This window comes from Lissotriton helveticus, chromosome 3_2 (genome assembly GCF_964261635.1).
Source record: "Lissotriton helveticus chromosome 3_2, aLisHel1.1, whole genome shotgun sequence".
Taxonomy (NCBI): domain Eukaryota; kingdom Metazoa; phylum Chordata; class Amphibia; order Caudata; family Salamandridae; genus Lissotriton; species Lissotriton helveticus.
Genome location: NC_136062.1, coordinates 28,021,597 through 28,036,561, shown reverse-complemented (window position 1 = coordinate 28,036,561; position 14,965 = coordinate 28,021,597). Strand labels below are relative to the sequence as shown.

General features: G+C 48.3%; 1 protein-coding gene and 1 long non-coding RNA gene across 2 annotated transcripts in view; one reads left to right on the top strand and one right to left on the bottom strand.

The window, feature by feature from the left end:
• Window positions 1-14,965, top strand: part of LOC144826435 (transient receptor potential cation channel subfamily M member 7-like) — a 2,236,140-nt gene that overhangs the window by 571,576 nt on the left and 1,649,599 nt on the right. Inside the window, exon 11 of the mRNA XM_078684762.1 lies at window positions 9,746-9,846. Coding sequence (XP_078540888.1) covers window positions 9,746-9,846 — 101 coding nt within the window. The remainder of the gene's footprint in view (window positions 1-9,745; window positions 9,847-14,965) is intronic.
• Window positions 1-14,965, bottom strand: part of LOC144826437 (uncharacterized) — an 871,719-nt gene that overhangs the window by 57,343 nt on the left and 799,411 nt on the right. The gene's annotated exons all lie outside the window — the stretch shown is intronic.

Below are 14,965 nucleotides of genomic sequence, written 5' to 3'. Positions count from 1 at the left end.
AGAAAAACGACGCTCGACGTCGAGTAGGAAGAGGTCGGGGAGCCGTTCTGCCTCCCCAAAACTGCGCAGAAGGAGTTCTGGCGCCAGAAGTCAAGCGGGGTCTGGCGAAGGACGCCGGAGGCGGCGCTCACATTCTGGAGGGGCTGGTTTGCAGTCCCCTCCTCCGAAGAAGTCACCGGGCTCGGTGTACTCGGAGGTTTATACACCACCTCGGCCTAAATCACCTCCTCCTCTACCTAAGGAGGATCCGCCCATTAAATCCCCGCTACCACCACTCCCTCCAGCGGGGCAACCACCGCCACCACTTCCGCCACGTGGGCCTGCCCCTCGGTCGGAGAGTCCTCCGGTTCCTCCGCCACGGTCGGTGTCACTGCCTCGGCTACCTATACCACCTAAGGGGACCCCTAAACCTAGAACCCAGGATAAACCACGGAAGACGCCTCCACGGAAACCTACGGAGCGTCCACGTACTGGGAGATCGCGATCACGTTCCAGGAGGAGGGAAAGATCGCGCCACTGGTCTTCCACACGGTCGAGACGGCGCCACAGGAGGCACAGGTCTCGTTCACAGACAAGGTCCTCAGGGAGCAGGGACTATTCTCTGACGTTGTCGGACTCACCAGAGACAAGGGTTTCACCAATTGATGATCTGGTGTCTTTTCAGGATGTCCTTTTAAGAGGTGCAGCAAAACTGGGCATCTCGTTGACGGTGCCCACGCCCAAGACGTCGGTGATCTTTTTTTTTTTTTTTTTTTTTTTTTTTTTTTTTTTTCAAAAACCTTTATTGTGCTTGAGAAGGAGAACAAATACGGGCCTACAACCAGCAGGCCGGCCACGATACTGTAGGCACAGATGTAAGCAATGCAATTCCCCAGCGGCATCAGACAATACAGCATCAATTAGCAGCAGTTACACTATACGGGAGCAGGTCGCCAAGGATAGGAGCAATGAGGTTTAAGTTTTTTAAATATGATCTAAATAGTAGTCAGTGAAGAATAGATTCAAGAAGAGCTGAGTCCGTACAGTAGCTTCACAACACGGGTAGGCAGCATAATTAGGATCAACAATAGAGATAAACACCCCATGGTATGGCAGTACAATGCAAACAACAGGAGTATCAGTACACATTTATGCACCACCTACAGCGCCACCCACTCCCCACTAATCCCATGTCAGACCCAGAGCAGAAAAAGAACAAGAAAGCGCAGAAACGATAGAAAAACAAGGCCCATAGAAACTAAAAAGAAAAACTAAATCCATCCCCCCACCCTACAACAATCCGGAGGCTACGGCCTACCCCCCCCCGGTAAAGTGCCTGTCGCCCTCTAAAGAACCCGAAATATAGAGAAGAGAAAGAAAGAAACGAAAAGAAATAAAGATTCTCACTCATGAAGAGGAGAAAAGGTAAAGAAAAAACTCTCACAAGTGATAAAGGGAGCAAGGAAGGACAGTCCCAGAACTCCCATTAAAGAAGGGGGGGGGAGGAGCCAATACAACAACAGAACTCCCGGACACCCAGCCAAAAAGGACCCATACGCCAGTAGAATCGAAAAAGGACAAAGGCCGAAAAACAAGGGGGTTACAAATGCGGTACACAAGAGCACAAACCGGACCCATGAAACACCACCCCAAGTGTAGAGTAGACAACAGGACATGAGCCGCTCCAAACCACAGTCGAGGTGTCAGGATAGACAAGAAGCAAATTAAATGTGAGGAGCTGAAGCGTTGATACGCGCCAAAAAGGCGCCACAGTTATGAACCACAGAAAATAGGCCATTGCAAGTGAACAGTCGGAACCCCCTAGCTCTACATCAGTCGCAAACGATAACTACATCATGGTACCCGCCCGAAACCCGCCCCAGCCAGAACAAAGATTAAGATGGCCGCCCCAGGCAGGGCAGAGACAAAAAGAAATAAAATGGACGCCACCCTGTACAGGCAATCCCCCGTCCCACGGAACATTGCTGGCAAGTCAGGCACCCAAAATTATTTCAACAGAGCCGACGGCTCGCTAGGTACAGGATAGCCTGTTGTAGTGCCGACTACGCCGCAGACAAGAGTGCTATGGTAGAATGGATGCACTGCGAGCGAGAGCTGAGCCATAAACAATAACATCCAACCAGCTGGAAAATCAAGTCGCACTCTGCGTGTGGTCACACAGCCCCCCTTACAACATCTCAAACCCAACCCCCATCAGGTAAGAGAACAGTACAGCAAAGAGACCGTCTAACCCTGGCCCGACTTCAGACGCCCTCCAGTACATAACCCTCCATGAGTGTCGATCCCCTCCACAACAAAGGAATAAGATGGAAACAAAAAGGAGGGGGTAGACTCACGAATACAAAATGGAAGGCGCCACACATCCACGAATGTATCGGTCACAATAAAAGGAGTCACAAAAGTACTCAGAGAAAGCAAATACAACAGGGGGAAAGGCGGAGGCTCTGAAGAGATAGTTTTCAAGGGGGCCAGGAGTAGAATAGACAGCAGTCCCATCTCCGGTAATAGCAGCGAAGGTGATGAAACCGCAGCAGACTGTGGGAACAATGTATCAAAGGCAGAGTCGATGTGCGATCGTCCGCAAACGCCAGTCACGGCAGAACTAAACTCAGTCCAACTGGAAACACTCGGCAACACAGTGTCATTAGCAGGAATCATCAAGGGAGCGATCAGTGATTGACGAGAGCAGCCCCTCCGAATCTGCGCCAGGTCCAAGGCAATGTCGTCGAGCGTGTCACTTAACCCCTGGGAGCCTCGCAGTAGCGTCGCCCGCAGGTCACACAGGGCCGACAGGATATCTCCATAAGACAGAGTAGGCAGCACGCCCCCACTGCCCACAACACCGGTTGAAGCAGGCAAGGCGATCCCCGGCACAGCCACGATATTACGAGCAAGGGGCAATGGCGGACGGCCATCCCCGTCCCACAAGTCAGCGGGGACATACATGGCGCCCACAAGCCAGTAGCAGGAGCCTGGGGGGTGCGACACGGGGCAGCAATTACTCCGTCTCCCACCGCTGCGAGTTGAAATATAGCGTCGCCAATGAGGAGCCCCCGTCAGCAGATTCAGGCAGTTAGGGCAAACGGGCGGTCAGCCAGATTCGGGAGAGTCCCGCAATGGATTCGAGTCATCCCCTCTCAGCACGAAACAAAGGAGCCGGAGTGCCGTGCGGTCATCCCTGTAGTGCTTGTCGATCACAATGTGTGGCACTCTGCGGCATCCGAAACGCTGTCGACCACGTTCCAGGGAGAGCTGCCTCTGTCAGGATGCGGGCGCTCTGCAGGCAGGTTTCTCGTCCCCACCACGCCGAGGTCCGGTAGTGAGCGGCGAGGAGCGCTGGGGCAATGGCGTCGGGACGGGCACCCGGCTATCTAAGCCTTCCGGACGAGCTGAGAGTCCGGCGGAACACGGGCGATTGCAGCACTTCGCCCCCGTCAAAGCAGTCGACGGGTCGGGCAGGATAGTAGGCAGGATAGCTTGACGGGGCTCAAGGGCTGGCGGAGCCGGGAGCCTACGCGTCCGCTCCGGTCGCCATCTTGGCTCCTCCCCGACGTCGGTGATCTTTGAGAGGCTGCACCAGAAGCATCTGTCCCGGCCATTGCTACCACTGGTACCGGACCTGGAAGAACCGGCCATGGACCTTTTCTCACCCCAGCGGTGACCAAGGCGGTCCCCTCGAGGCTACAGAGAAAAACCGGGCTCCCGACTTGGATCCGACCTTCCTGAGGATGGAACCTCCTCCGGATTCTGTGATTGTGACGGCAGCGCGCAAACAGCATGCCACCACTCCATCGTCCACAGTTCCGCCAGATAAAGAATCTAGGTGGCTGGATTCGTCTGGAAGAAAGGTTTGTGGGACATCGGCGACTTCCATGAAGGCTGCGAGTGCCACGGCCTTGTTGAGGCGATATGATCGAGCCCTCTGGGAATCCCTCCAGCAGTTTGTGGAACATCTGCCGCGTGAGAAGAGGGAAGATTTCCAGGAGGTGTTGAACGAGGGGATGTTGGTGGCGAATCAGGTCATCAGTGCTGCAGCTGATTCTTCCCTGCTGGCGGCTCATGGTTTCTGCCATGGGATTAACCAGCGAAGACACGCCTGGCTCCGCCTCACGTCGCTAAAACCTGACGCACAACAAAGGGTTGCCAATCTCCCATTCTCTGGCGAAACCCTGTTTGGGAAACATGCAGATGACGAAATGGCCCGCATGAGGGCGGAGGCTGAGACGCTCACGGCTGTGGGTTTGGAAAAACCCAAGGATAGTAAGAAGTCGTACCGCCCATTCCAGAGAAGGTTTGGTGGACAGGGCAGAGGGCGTGGTCAGTCTTCGGGACAACAACAGCAGCAGCAACAACAGCAGCAGTTCCGAAGGCCGTTCCAGAAGCGCCAGAAAGGCAGAGGAGGCCACCAGTCGGCAACAGCGACTAAAGGCCCGGCCGAGTCTAGGCCCTGAGCGCTTACTTCCCCTACATCCGTTACCCACTCCGGTGGGGGGAAGCATTCAATTTTTTCTGGCAGAGTGGAGAAAGATTACTCAGGACAAGTGGATGCTGAATATTGTTTACAATGGATACAGTCTTCGGTTCACCAGCCCGCCTCCATCGATCCCTCTGGTCAGCTCGCAGTATCAATTGCGCGAGCTCCAGGCGGAGGCCGATATACTGTTAAGGAAAAGGGCGATAGAAGACGTACCTCTGTCTCAAAGAGGAAGAGGTCTGTACTCCAGGTTCTTTCTGGTTCGCAAGAAGGACAAGAACGAGTTCAGGCCCATTCTGGACTTGCGACAGGCAAACAAGTGGATTCGCAGGGAAAAGTTTCGCATGCTGTCGTTGCATCAGATTTATCCTCAGTTGCAACAAGGGGACTGGCTGTGTGCTATAGACCTACAGGATGCGTACTTCCATGTGCCCATTGCACACAAACACAGGAAGTTCCTGCGGTTCCAAGTCGGCGCCAATCACTATCAATACACAGTAATCCCATTCGGACTGAAGTCTGCGCCGAGAACATTCTCGAAGTGCATGGCGGTGGTAGCAGCGCACCTGAGAAAGAACAAGGTGTTCGTCTACCCGTACCTGGACGATTGGTTGATCAAGGCCTCCTCCTTCTCGGGAGCACAAGCGGACTTCCAGAAGACGTGCGTTCTCTTGAACAAGCTGGGGTTGCACATCAACATGTCCAAGTCTGTCCCGACTCCAGTCCAGTGCATACAGTACTTGGGAGCCTCCATCAATACGCTGTCAGCAAGCGTGTCTCCTTCGGAGGAGCGACGGTTATTGCTCCTTCGGAAGGCTCAGGCTCTTATGACCACTCCATCTACAACAGTGAGGATGGTGTCTTCTCTACTGGGATCGATGGCCTCTTGTATCTTCCTGACGCCACACGCGCGACTGCACATGAGACCGTTGCAGGAGTGCTTGGAGGACCAGTGGGATCAGAGGAAAGGATCTTGGGACGACAGGATACGGCTGTCTCTGCATGCTCTTCAGTCTCTGAAGTGGTGGTGTTCAGCGGAGAATCTCCTGAGAGGGGTTCCCTTCCACAAGGACATTTCCACACAGACTATCGTGACGGATGCTTCTCTCCAAGGTTGGGGGGCGCACTCCGGAGACCTACAGATTCAAGGGACGTGGTCCCCGACGGAGTCCACGTACCACATCAATTTCCTGGAACTCAGAGCTGTTCGCTTGGCGCTGAAGGCCTTTCATCCGTCCTTCCAGACCAACTCGCTGCTTGTACAGACGGACAATACGACCACGATGTATTACCTCAACAAGCAGGGGGGTTTGAGATCGCGCACTCTGTCGCAGAAGGCGCAGGCGATCTGGCGCTGGCTTCTGGCCAGAGGACTGACGATAACGGCTACCCATCTAGCAGGTGTGCAGAATGTTCAGGCGGACGCACTGAGCAGACTGATTCAGGAAAACCACGAATGGGTCATAAACGACGAAGTACTAGGAGAAGTCTTCGCAAGGTGGGAAACTCCAGACGTAGATCTGTTCGCCACAGCAGAAAACAGCAAATGCCGAGACTTCGCCTCCAGGTACTACCAGCGGGGGACGCTGGGGAATGCGCTATGGATCTACTGGTCGAACAGCTTTCTGTACGCTTTTTCAACCCATTCCCCTGATTCCGGCAGTGCTCATCAAGCTGGCCCGGTCCAGGGCGCGGATGATACTTATTGCTCCGGAATGGCCCAGGCAGTGATGGTTCACGGACCTGCTTCACCGGTCTCTCCTTCCGCACATACGGCTGCCGTGCAGGCCGGACCTTCTCACGAAGTTCGGGGGACAGATGTTACACCCCAACCTCTCGTCTTTGAGTTTGGCGGCATGGCTCCTGATATAGTGCAATATGGCCATTTGAATCTGCCCGAAGATTGCATGGACATTCTGAAGGAGTCTAAGCGACCTTCCACTCGGACTTCCTATGCTTACAAGTGGAAGAGGTTCTGTACCTGGTGCAAGTCTAAGAACTTTGACCCGACGACGTGCAAGGAGGATGTCATCCTTCCTTACCTTCTACATTTGGCGCAGTCTGGCCTTAATGTTCATTCCATTAAGGTCCATCTCGCTGCTTTGACTGCCTACAGGAAATGCCCTTCACAGACTTTCTTCTTCCAGATCCCTGTGATCAAAGATTTTCTGGAAGGCTTGAAGAAAGTATTCCCTCCTGTCAGGCTCCCTTCGCCTTCATGGGAATTGAATGTGGTGCTGTCCAGGTTGATGAAGGAGCCTTTTGAACCTATTCATAAGGCTTTGTTGCAGGATCTGTCCTGGAAGGCGGCGTTCCTTGTGGCCATTACATCGGCCCGCAGGGTGAGTGAAATTCAGGCGTTGTGTTGCCAAGAACCTTATACTGTATTTCATGCTGCTAAGGTTGTTATGCGTACTCATCCTAAATTTCTTCCCAAGGTTATTTCTGATTTTCATGTCAACCAGACCATAACTTTGCCTACGTTTTTTCAGAATCCTTCATCTCCAGCGGAAAGGTCTTTACATTCCCTGGATGTCAGGAGGGTGTTGAAATTCTATCTGGATAAAACCAAAGATATTCGTAGGTCTGACCAATTGTTTATCAATTATGGATCAGTCAGGACGGGTCTTGCGACCTCTAAGCAGTCCATCTCTAGGTGTATTGTGTCCTGCATACAGTTGTGTTACCAAAAAGCTAATAAGACCTTAGGGGGTAAACCTAAGGCTCATTCCACCAGGGGCAAAGCTGCCACGACAGCCTTGCTCCGTAATGTTCCGATTACAGAAATCTGCAAGGCGGCCACTTGGAAGTCGGTTCATACCTTTGCTAAGCATTACTGCCTGGACACTGATGCCAGGGCAGACGCTCAGGTTGGACAGGCTTCGCTGCGAAATCTGTTCGCACAATAAGTAGTTATTTCTCTTTTCTCCACCGCTGCTTTGGTGTGGGGATGGGCTTGCCATTCTATTCACTAGATTATGCCTATACTCAGAGATCCCCTACTACAGAAGGAGTAGTTTCTGTCCTGTAACTCCAGTTCTGTAGTAGGGGTATCTCTGTTATAGTCATAAGCGCCCGCCCTCCTCCCCGGTGGAGAGAGATATTCATGTAAGGAATGCTACAGGTCTGGCGTGTACGCCTTCAAAAAGAACTGAATGTAAGTGGGACCTGCTGTGCATTCTGGGATACTGGGAGAAGTTCTGGAAAGTTCTCTTAAAGGCACAGTATCCTATTTAAGCCACATAATGGCAGCCTATGGGGCTTGTCTGTCCATGCCTTCCTCTCTATCATTCCAGAGGCTTTTACTGGTAGAGGCAAGTTTCTCTATGGAAGAAACTGGGCAGGCTGTGATGTTGTGTGTGTTTTTGGTGGAATTTCTAGTTGAAGTACTAGACAGTGTAGCCTGTGAATATAGGCTGCATTATTTGTCTTTAAATTATCTCTTAAGTGTCTTTGCAGTTCTGCAATTTTTTGACAGTTTAAGAGATTATTTTTGATTGCCAGGGTCCACGCACATGAGCGGGACTATTCACTAGATTATGACTATAACAGAGATACCCCTACTACAGAACTGGAGTTACAGGACAGAAACTACTCCTTACCGATTCGGTATTTATGAATCGGTAAATCCAATGTATGTAATAATTCGGTGAAAAATACCGAATTGGTAAGATTCGGTATTTACCGATTCGGTATTTGCCATTGATTACTACGGGCCTTGAGGCCCATTGGAATCAATGTCAATTACCGAATCTGTAAATACCGATTCGGTAAAAATACCGAATTGTCAAGGGGGACAGGGTGTCACTTTGACACCCTGTTGCACCCCTGATTGTGGCTTGTGTGCCATGTGAGACACATACATGCCCAGGTGTACATGCACAGATGTGCATGTATACAGGAATTCGTTATTTACCATGAAATAGTATTTCATGGTAAATAACGAATTCTTAAGGGCCTGTGGCACGGTTTTCAGTGCCGCCTACATCTAGATTTACCAATTTGGTAAATTTACCGATTCGGTATTTTACAGAATCGTTAAAATTACCGAATCGGTAAATTTACCGAATCGGTAAATTTAAGGCCCCCTACATATTAAACACTAAATACCGGTTGGTAACGGCCAAAATTCCGTATTTTCGGCCATTACCGACCGGTATTTGGTTACCTACATCAGGCCCAAAGTGATGTGTAATGAGTTACTTATGAGGAAGTGTGAACATGGTCAGTTGACACGAATCACAATGTACTCATCTGATTACTAGAGTAACTTTAAAGTCCTTAAATCGTATTTTTCAAGTCAAAAGGCTATTTTTAAGGGTTCTTAGACAAACAGGTAATTCATCTCACAATGATATGGACACTACAGTAATAGCCTTACAAAAATGAAGAATACAGTCTCTCTCAGCTCATTTACGGACCTTAAAGTTTTCACAACAGAAAGCTGCACAAGGATTCACTGACATCATGTAGGAAAAATACAGAAACAAGACGGCAAACCAGCCTGGATCTACAGATAACGAGCACATTACACTGCAACTGAAACACTAGCACAGGATACCCCAAAAAAGCCCTCAAATGTTTTCAAAGTCAAGCACCGTCATACCTTCAGCACCACCTTAAAAGTCCTTGGCTCCATATCTACTTCCAGTGTCAGAATCGCCAACAGGAAATGATGTAACTTCCTATTCCAAAACCTCTCTACTGAAGAAACTGATTAAACAGTGCTTACTGTCCGCACATTCTCAGCAGCTCTCGAGAGGAAAGTTCAAAAGGGGGGAATCTGTGGTTGGGTAGATTATCCACCAGAGAGAATTTACCTAATGTAAGTAACCTGTTCATCTAGTCAACCCTTAAAACATCAAACATTTTGTCTGTTTCTTCTGCAACGCGTTATGTGAATGTTTGTGAAAGCTAACCTTGATAACGTTTGAAATTATAAGAATTTATGGTTGTTTTTGTACTAAGCATTCTGTGGCAGGATGGTCTATCGGAGACATTCAATAATGTTAACTTTACTAATTTTAAGTAATGAAAAGTGACCTTGGAGTTCCAGATTAACTGATTATGTTTTACAGCTGTTTCAGTGAAATCTCTCCTCACATTTTCATTATCTTGTGAAGGAATTTTAAAATTGTCCAGGATGCAAAGTGCTGTGACTGAGCTTACATTGGCCTTTTAATCTGATGTATAATTCTGCAGTTTATCGTAAGTGGAAACAGATTTCATTTTAAGCTTTCTAATAAACTTCTTAAACCTTTTTTTTCTTAGGCACAAATGCATCTGCATTTGACCAGCTTGTACTGACCCTAGCATGGGATAGAGTGGATATTGCCAAAAATCATGTTTTTGTGTATGGCCAACAGTGGCTGGTACGTATAAATAATGAAAGCAGCTTTTTTTATAGTTAATTATATATTTTAATGTGACACATGTTTTCATTTATGTGTGTGTTTATTATCCATGTCACTTGTTCACATTGTACGCTAATACTAGTTATTTGAAACTTTTTTTCTTACTATGCTTCACTATTAATAAATGGGTTTATGTGGAATAAAAGTTCGGGGAGGTGGAGGGGATAACATGAGGGAATATTGATAGCAAATCGTCAAAAAAAGCTAGTTACTGATTAAATAGTTAAAAGCAGTATATTTAAAATTGCCACTATTTACAGGAATCTGAATAATTAATACACTTTATTTAAAAGGACACATGGCTTGGAAGGTGTAACCCAGATCCCTGGGACACCTGATGATTTTTAAAATAAGGATACCTACAGAAGTTTCATCTGAACTAATTTAAGACTGGAGTTGCGGTTGTGTTTGATTTATCACACTTTTGTCCCTTACCATGAGTCCTTCATGCTACACTTTTAAACCCCCCACTTTAAATACTAGGATATCACAATTGACCAATTTTGCATAGGTTGGTTGTTAAATTGATGTAGTAGCAAACTCTCTTTTTGGTTTACTGTTCATTTCCCATACATCATTATATTAAATTAGCAGTCAGTTTGGTTGTGCATTAGCAAAGAGTTGGAAGTCCTATTTTTAACTTCTATTTCTATGACCGTGCTAGATAATTTATTTGTGAACTGTGAAATGAAAGATTATTCTATAGTTGCCAGACAATTGTATATTAAGAATACCTGCTCTTCATTAACTTCTTTTCTCTGTGTCCTGTGCTTGACTTTGAGTATCAGAATTGACACAGTGAAGTTCCTGAGATTCCAACGCCCAAACCATCTTCTGCTGATTCCTGTTAATAGGAATCTTGTGTGGCTACTAAATATTGTTTTGTGTTGTGAAATCTATTGGCTTACTTCCTTTATAATGTTTTCGTTCTTAAGGAGTAGAAGAAACAAGACAAAATATAAATGCTTTCTTCTTTTTTATTTGTCTGTTGTCCTTCTCACCTTTCTTCCACTTTGATTGAAGATCATATGGCTAGCAGGTCATTCTGGAAAACTAGTCTAAATTATGCTTTTCCATTTTTTCCATCCTCTTGACTGGTTGTGGACTTCAGCCTATCTATTCTGTGTATGTCAATAACTGTCATCTTCGTTTCTGTTTTTCTATCTCACTGGTTGGTGGATAAATGCTTCTCTGATGGATACTTCTAACTGCAGATTTCTCAGCTTTAGAATATTCCCCATGTACCAGAGCAGGTCCAGATGTTTTTCATAGCAGTGCTCACATGCATCACTAGGTCGCCTGAAACGACTCTGCAGTAAAGCGTTCCATCCCTAAAGTGATGGAGCGTCACCCCTATGTGCTATTGTTTGTTTCCTTTGTTTCATCACTTCATACAAGGATCCAGAGCTCCACTCCATTTTTGTTGTGGTTGAGGACATTCAGTAAGGCCAGTTCCAAATTAAAGAAAATGCATAAGAATTCGAAGCAGGACTCCACCAAATCCTGGCACCCTCTATCCAAAGAAAAGTCATGAGGGCATCAACGTGCCAATCAATTTCACGCTCAATTGCGGAGCCGGTTTCACAGCAGGTCATTTTGTGTCCCAAATTTCCCAGGCCGCAATGCTACAGCAGTTCAAGGCCTTTAGAGAGACCAAGCTGAGTATTTTTGGAATTCTTCTTCTTCCCTCTGGTGCGCCTTGTGGTGCCAAGATCTACTCTGGTTCCTATTCCACACAAGCAGTCCCGATGTCGCAGGTGCCAAAGGTCAAGCCTCTGCCCACTCTGGTGTCACCCCTTGAGCTAAGTCTGCTACGACCCCGACCAAGGTTGTGCAAATCCCCTTTTGGCACTGATTTTTATCAACCTGATACTGATGATGTGGATGATTTACCCCCACAATCTGATGATGACAGTATCTACTTGGACTTGCTGGAGGCCATTGGGGTGGATACTTTCCCTGACTTAGGGTTTGTTTTGTGCCATGAGCCCCTCAGTAGAGGAGAGTGCATCATTTGCAGTGGTGATAAATGTGCAGCTGATGTCCATGACCTGACCCCTCCATCAGTTGAAGTCAAGGCAAATGTCTTTACTGATATTTTGCACCCTTGACTAACCTCATCTGACCCCTAACTCTCATTTAAAGAAGGACTGACTGACACCGTTTTGAGCACTTGGGCGAACAGCTGATAGCCACAGACCAGCTCCAGACGACCTGGACTTTACTACGCAGCACCTGACTCCTGAGAGTTTGGCGGTCAAGCTTCAACAGCAGAGTCCATCATTATGTGTTCCCCACAACTCCTCCTGACAGTTAGTCAAGAAGGATGGGGGCATCAGAAAGTTGATGTTCTCTTAACCAGTTTGGCGTTAAAGTCCGTTAGTGTAGTCTGCTTACTATGCGTTATATGCATGCCCTCTCGGACATGGCCAGCAAGATCTTGCAGATAGTCTTAGAGGAATTTTGGGCCCCTTCAACTCCACCCATCTTGGCCAGTATGCAGCAAAATCTGTCATTAGGTCTGGCCTAGATGGGAGTGACTGCCTTAGTGCAGTGGGCACTAGTCTGGCGCTCTGCCACCACACTGGATTCTATCCACTTGCTTTTTTGGGGACATGCAAGCATCTCTAATATGTATGCCTTTTGATGGACCTCGACTGTTTGTCTGAAAGGCTGATTCATCCCTCAAACACTTCAAAGAAAACTGAGCCACACTAGTTTCTTGGGCCTACTGACCTCTCTTTGATAGTTTCCTTAGTGAGTTCGACCCTTTCAAGACTACTCTAGAGGGCTGGTGTATAGGCACTGCCAGGCCCAGCCACCATACAATAGTCACCCCATTCTATTTGTAGCAGAGGATGGGGATCAAGCAAACACTGAGCAGGTCACCAGGGGCACCATTCCACTCAGTCCTCTGCCTCAGCGGCATGAGCTTCCAAGGTGCTTTAGTTTGCCCTTAGCAGCACACAGCCTCCAAGCGGAAGAGAGGAACAACATTTTTATTCTAAGGTGGCAACCCACTACATTCGCCCTTGTATTCCTTTCCACCCCACCTTCACTTCCTCCCACATCATAGTGTCTTCCTGATGGGCACCTATCCTTTAAAAAAAAAAAAAGTCTTTAAGAGTTTTGCGGCAAAACATGGCATAGCATAGTACAGCATTCAATTCACATACAAGTACGCCACAGTAACGCGCTTCAAACCCAAACTGAGGTGACCGCACTACATCAGATGTATATGCCATTGTAGTCCCTCCATTTTCCCCATTTCCAGGCATGCTTCTCCGGGCAATCACAGGCCTAAACAATTGACTTCTCATGGTACGCACACCAGTCCACTCCTGCATGCCAACCTCTAACAGTCGGCGGTTGTTTTTTCTTCCAGATATGTGCCACATCTCGTTTGGCAACAAACATGCCGTCCCTAGGAAGGCACGCTCTGCCTTTGGGTCCCCCCACCTCATCCATCAGCCCTAATAGTGCAAAACGGGCCATTCAATCCAGGGGGTGAGTTAAGACTGCAGACAACGTATGACACGCATCCAACCATAAAGGCTTCAAGAACGGGCATTCCCAGGCAACATGGGAGAAATCAGCCACAGGGAGTGCCCAGCATGCGCACATAGCCTGCGCATCATCGCATACATGCTGTAGGTGTCTCGTAGTGCCGGGACACTTTCAAGTATCTGTGCGCAACATAAATCAAATTAACATAACATCACGTAGTGAGATATGTGGCATGTGAGTAGTTGAACTGCATCTTTGTCAGCCGCGCATAGACATCCAGTTCCCTGGGTGCCATGCCGGTCTCCCTCCAGTCATCCTTGTCCAGGTCCCCCACCCATGACTCCCACCTCTGTCTGACCATCTGGAACGTGAATGACTAGGAAATGTTAAATTGCTGATGTGGCCCCTTTGCCTAGCCTCCCTGTTAGATTTGGGGGTCTCTAGTTGGCACAGGTAGGTACTTGTGACAAATGGGGACCTTTGCCTCCAGTCAGGATAAGGGGATTACACTCCTAAATAACCCCTGCTCACCCCCGTGGTAGCTTGTCACGAGCAGACAGGCTTATCTCAGAGGCAGTGTGTAAAGCATTTGTGACCTCATACAGTAACCCAGTGACAACACTACAGATGGACACCACACAAGGTTTTTATATAAAAAATAAGTATACTTTTATATAGATTTACCACAAGACCATAAACAACAAAAATACACAATACTGTTACTTTAAGATTTTAGCTTAGCTGAGTTCAGTTCTTAAGATGCGACACTTTGCGTCAATGTACCTTTCGATGCGTTGCGCTTCCACGACAATCAATGTTGCAGCGATGGAAATGCGGCAACGTTCCGGTGCAAAGAAATAAAGACGTGAAGATCTTCCAGATGTGGTACGCTTCTCCGGGATGCGAGAAGTTCTCTGTTCGATGCGTGGACTGCAGCGGCGACACCCTTGTTCAGAAGTGCGACGGCAACAGCTTCAGCTGCGACACTCTTCTCCCACGTTTGTGTGAAGCTTCCGCACAATCCGACAACTACAGCGGCGACATCTTTGTTCAGAAATGCGACGGCAGTAGCTCTGACGGCGGCGCGCTTCTCAGGGATGCGAGGCGCTTTCCTCGATGCGGTGCAATGAATGCGATAGTCCCAGTGGCGACACCCTTGTTCAGAAATGCGACGCCAGAAACAGCGACGGCGACACGCTTCTTCCTTGTTGCGAGACTCTTCTCACGATGCGGTGCAATATGACAACTCCAGCGGCGATACCCTTGTTTAGAAGTGCGACGGCATACTTCCTCTTCGTTGCGTCGCGCTTCCAGCTCCTTGCGACACGCAGTCCCTCAAAAGGCCCAAAACAGCAGTAGGCACTTCCAAAGAACTCTGGGGAGCTGGGGGTTGAAGTCTGTTGTCCCTGAGACTTCTTCAGGAGGCAAGCTCTTTTCCAAGCCCTTGGAGATCCTTCACAAGTTGAAAGCAAAGTACACAAAGTTCCTTTATCCTTCCTTTGGCAGTAAGGCAACCACTGCAGGCCAATCCCCCAAGCTGCTCTTCAGCTTAGGAACAGTCTCCCCTCAG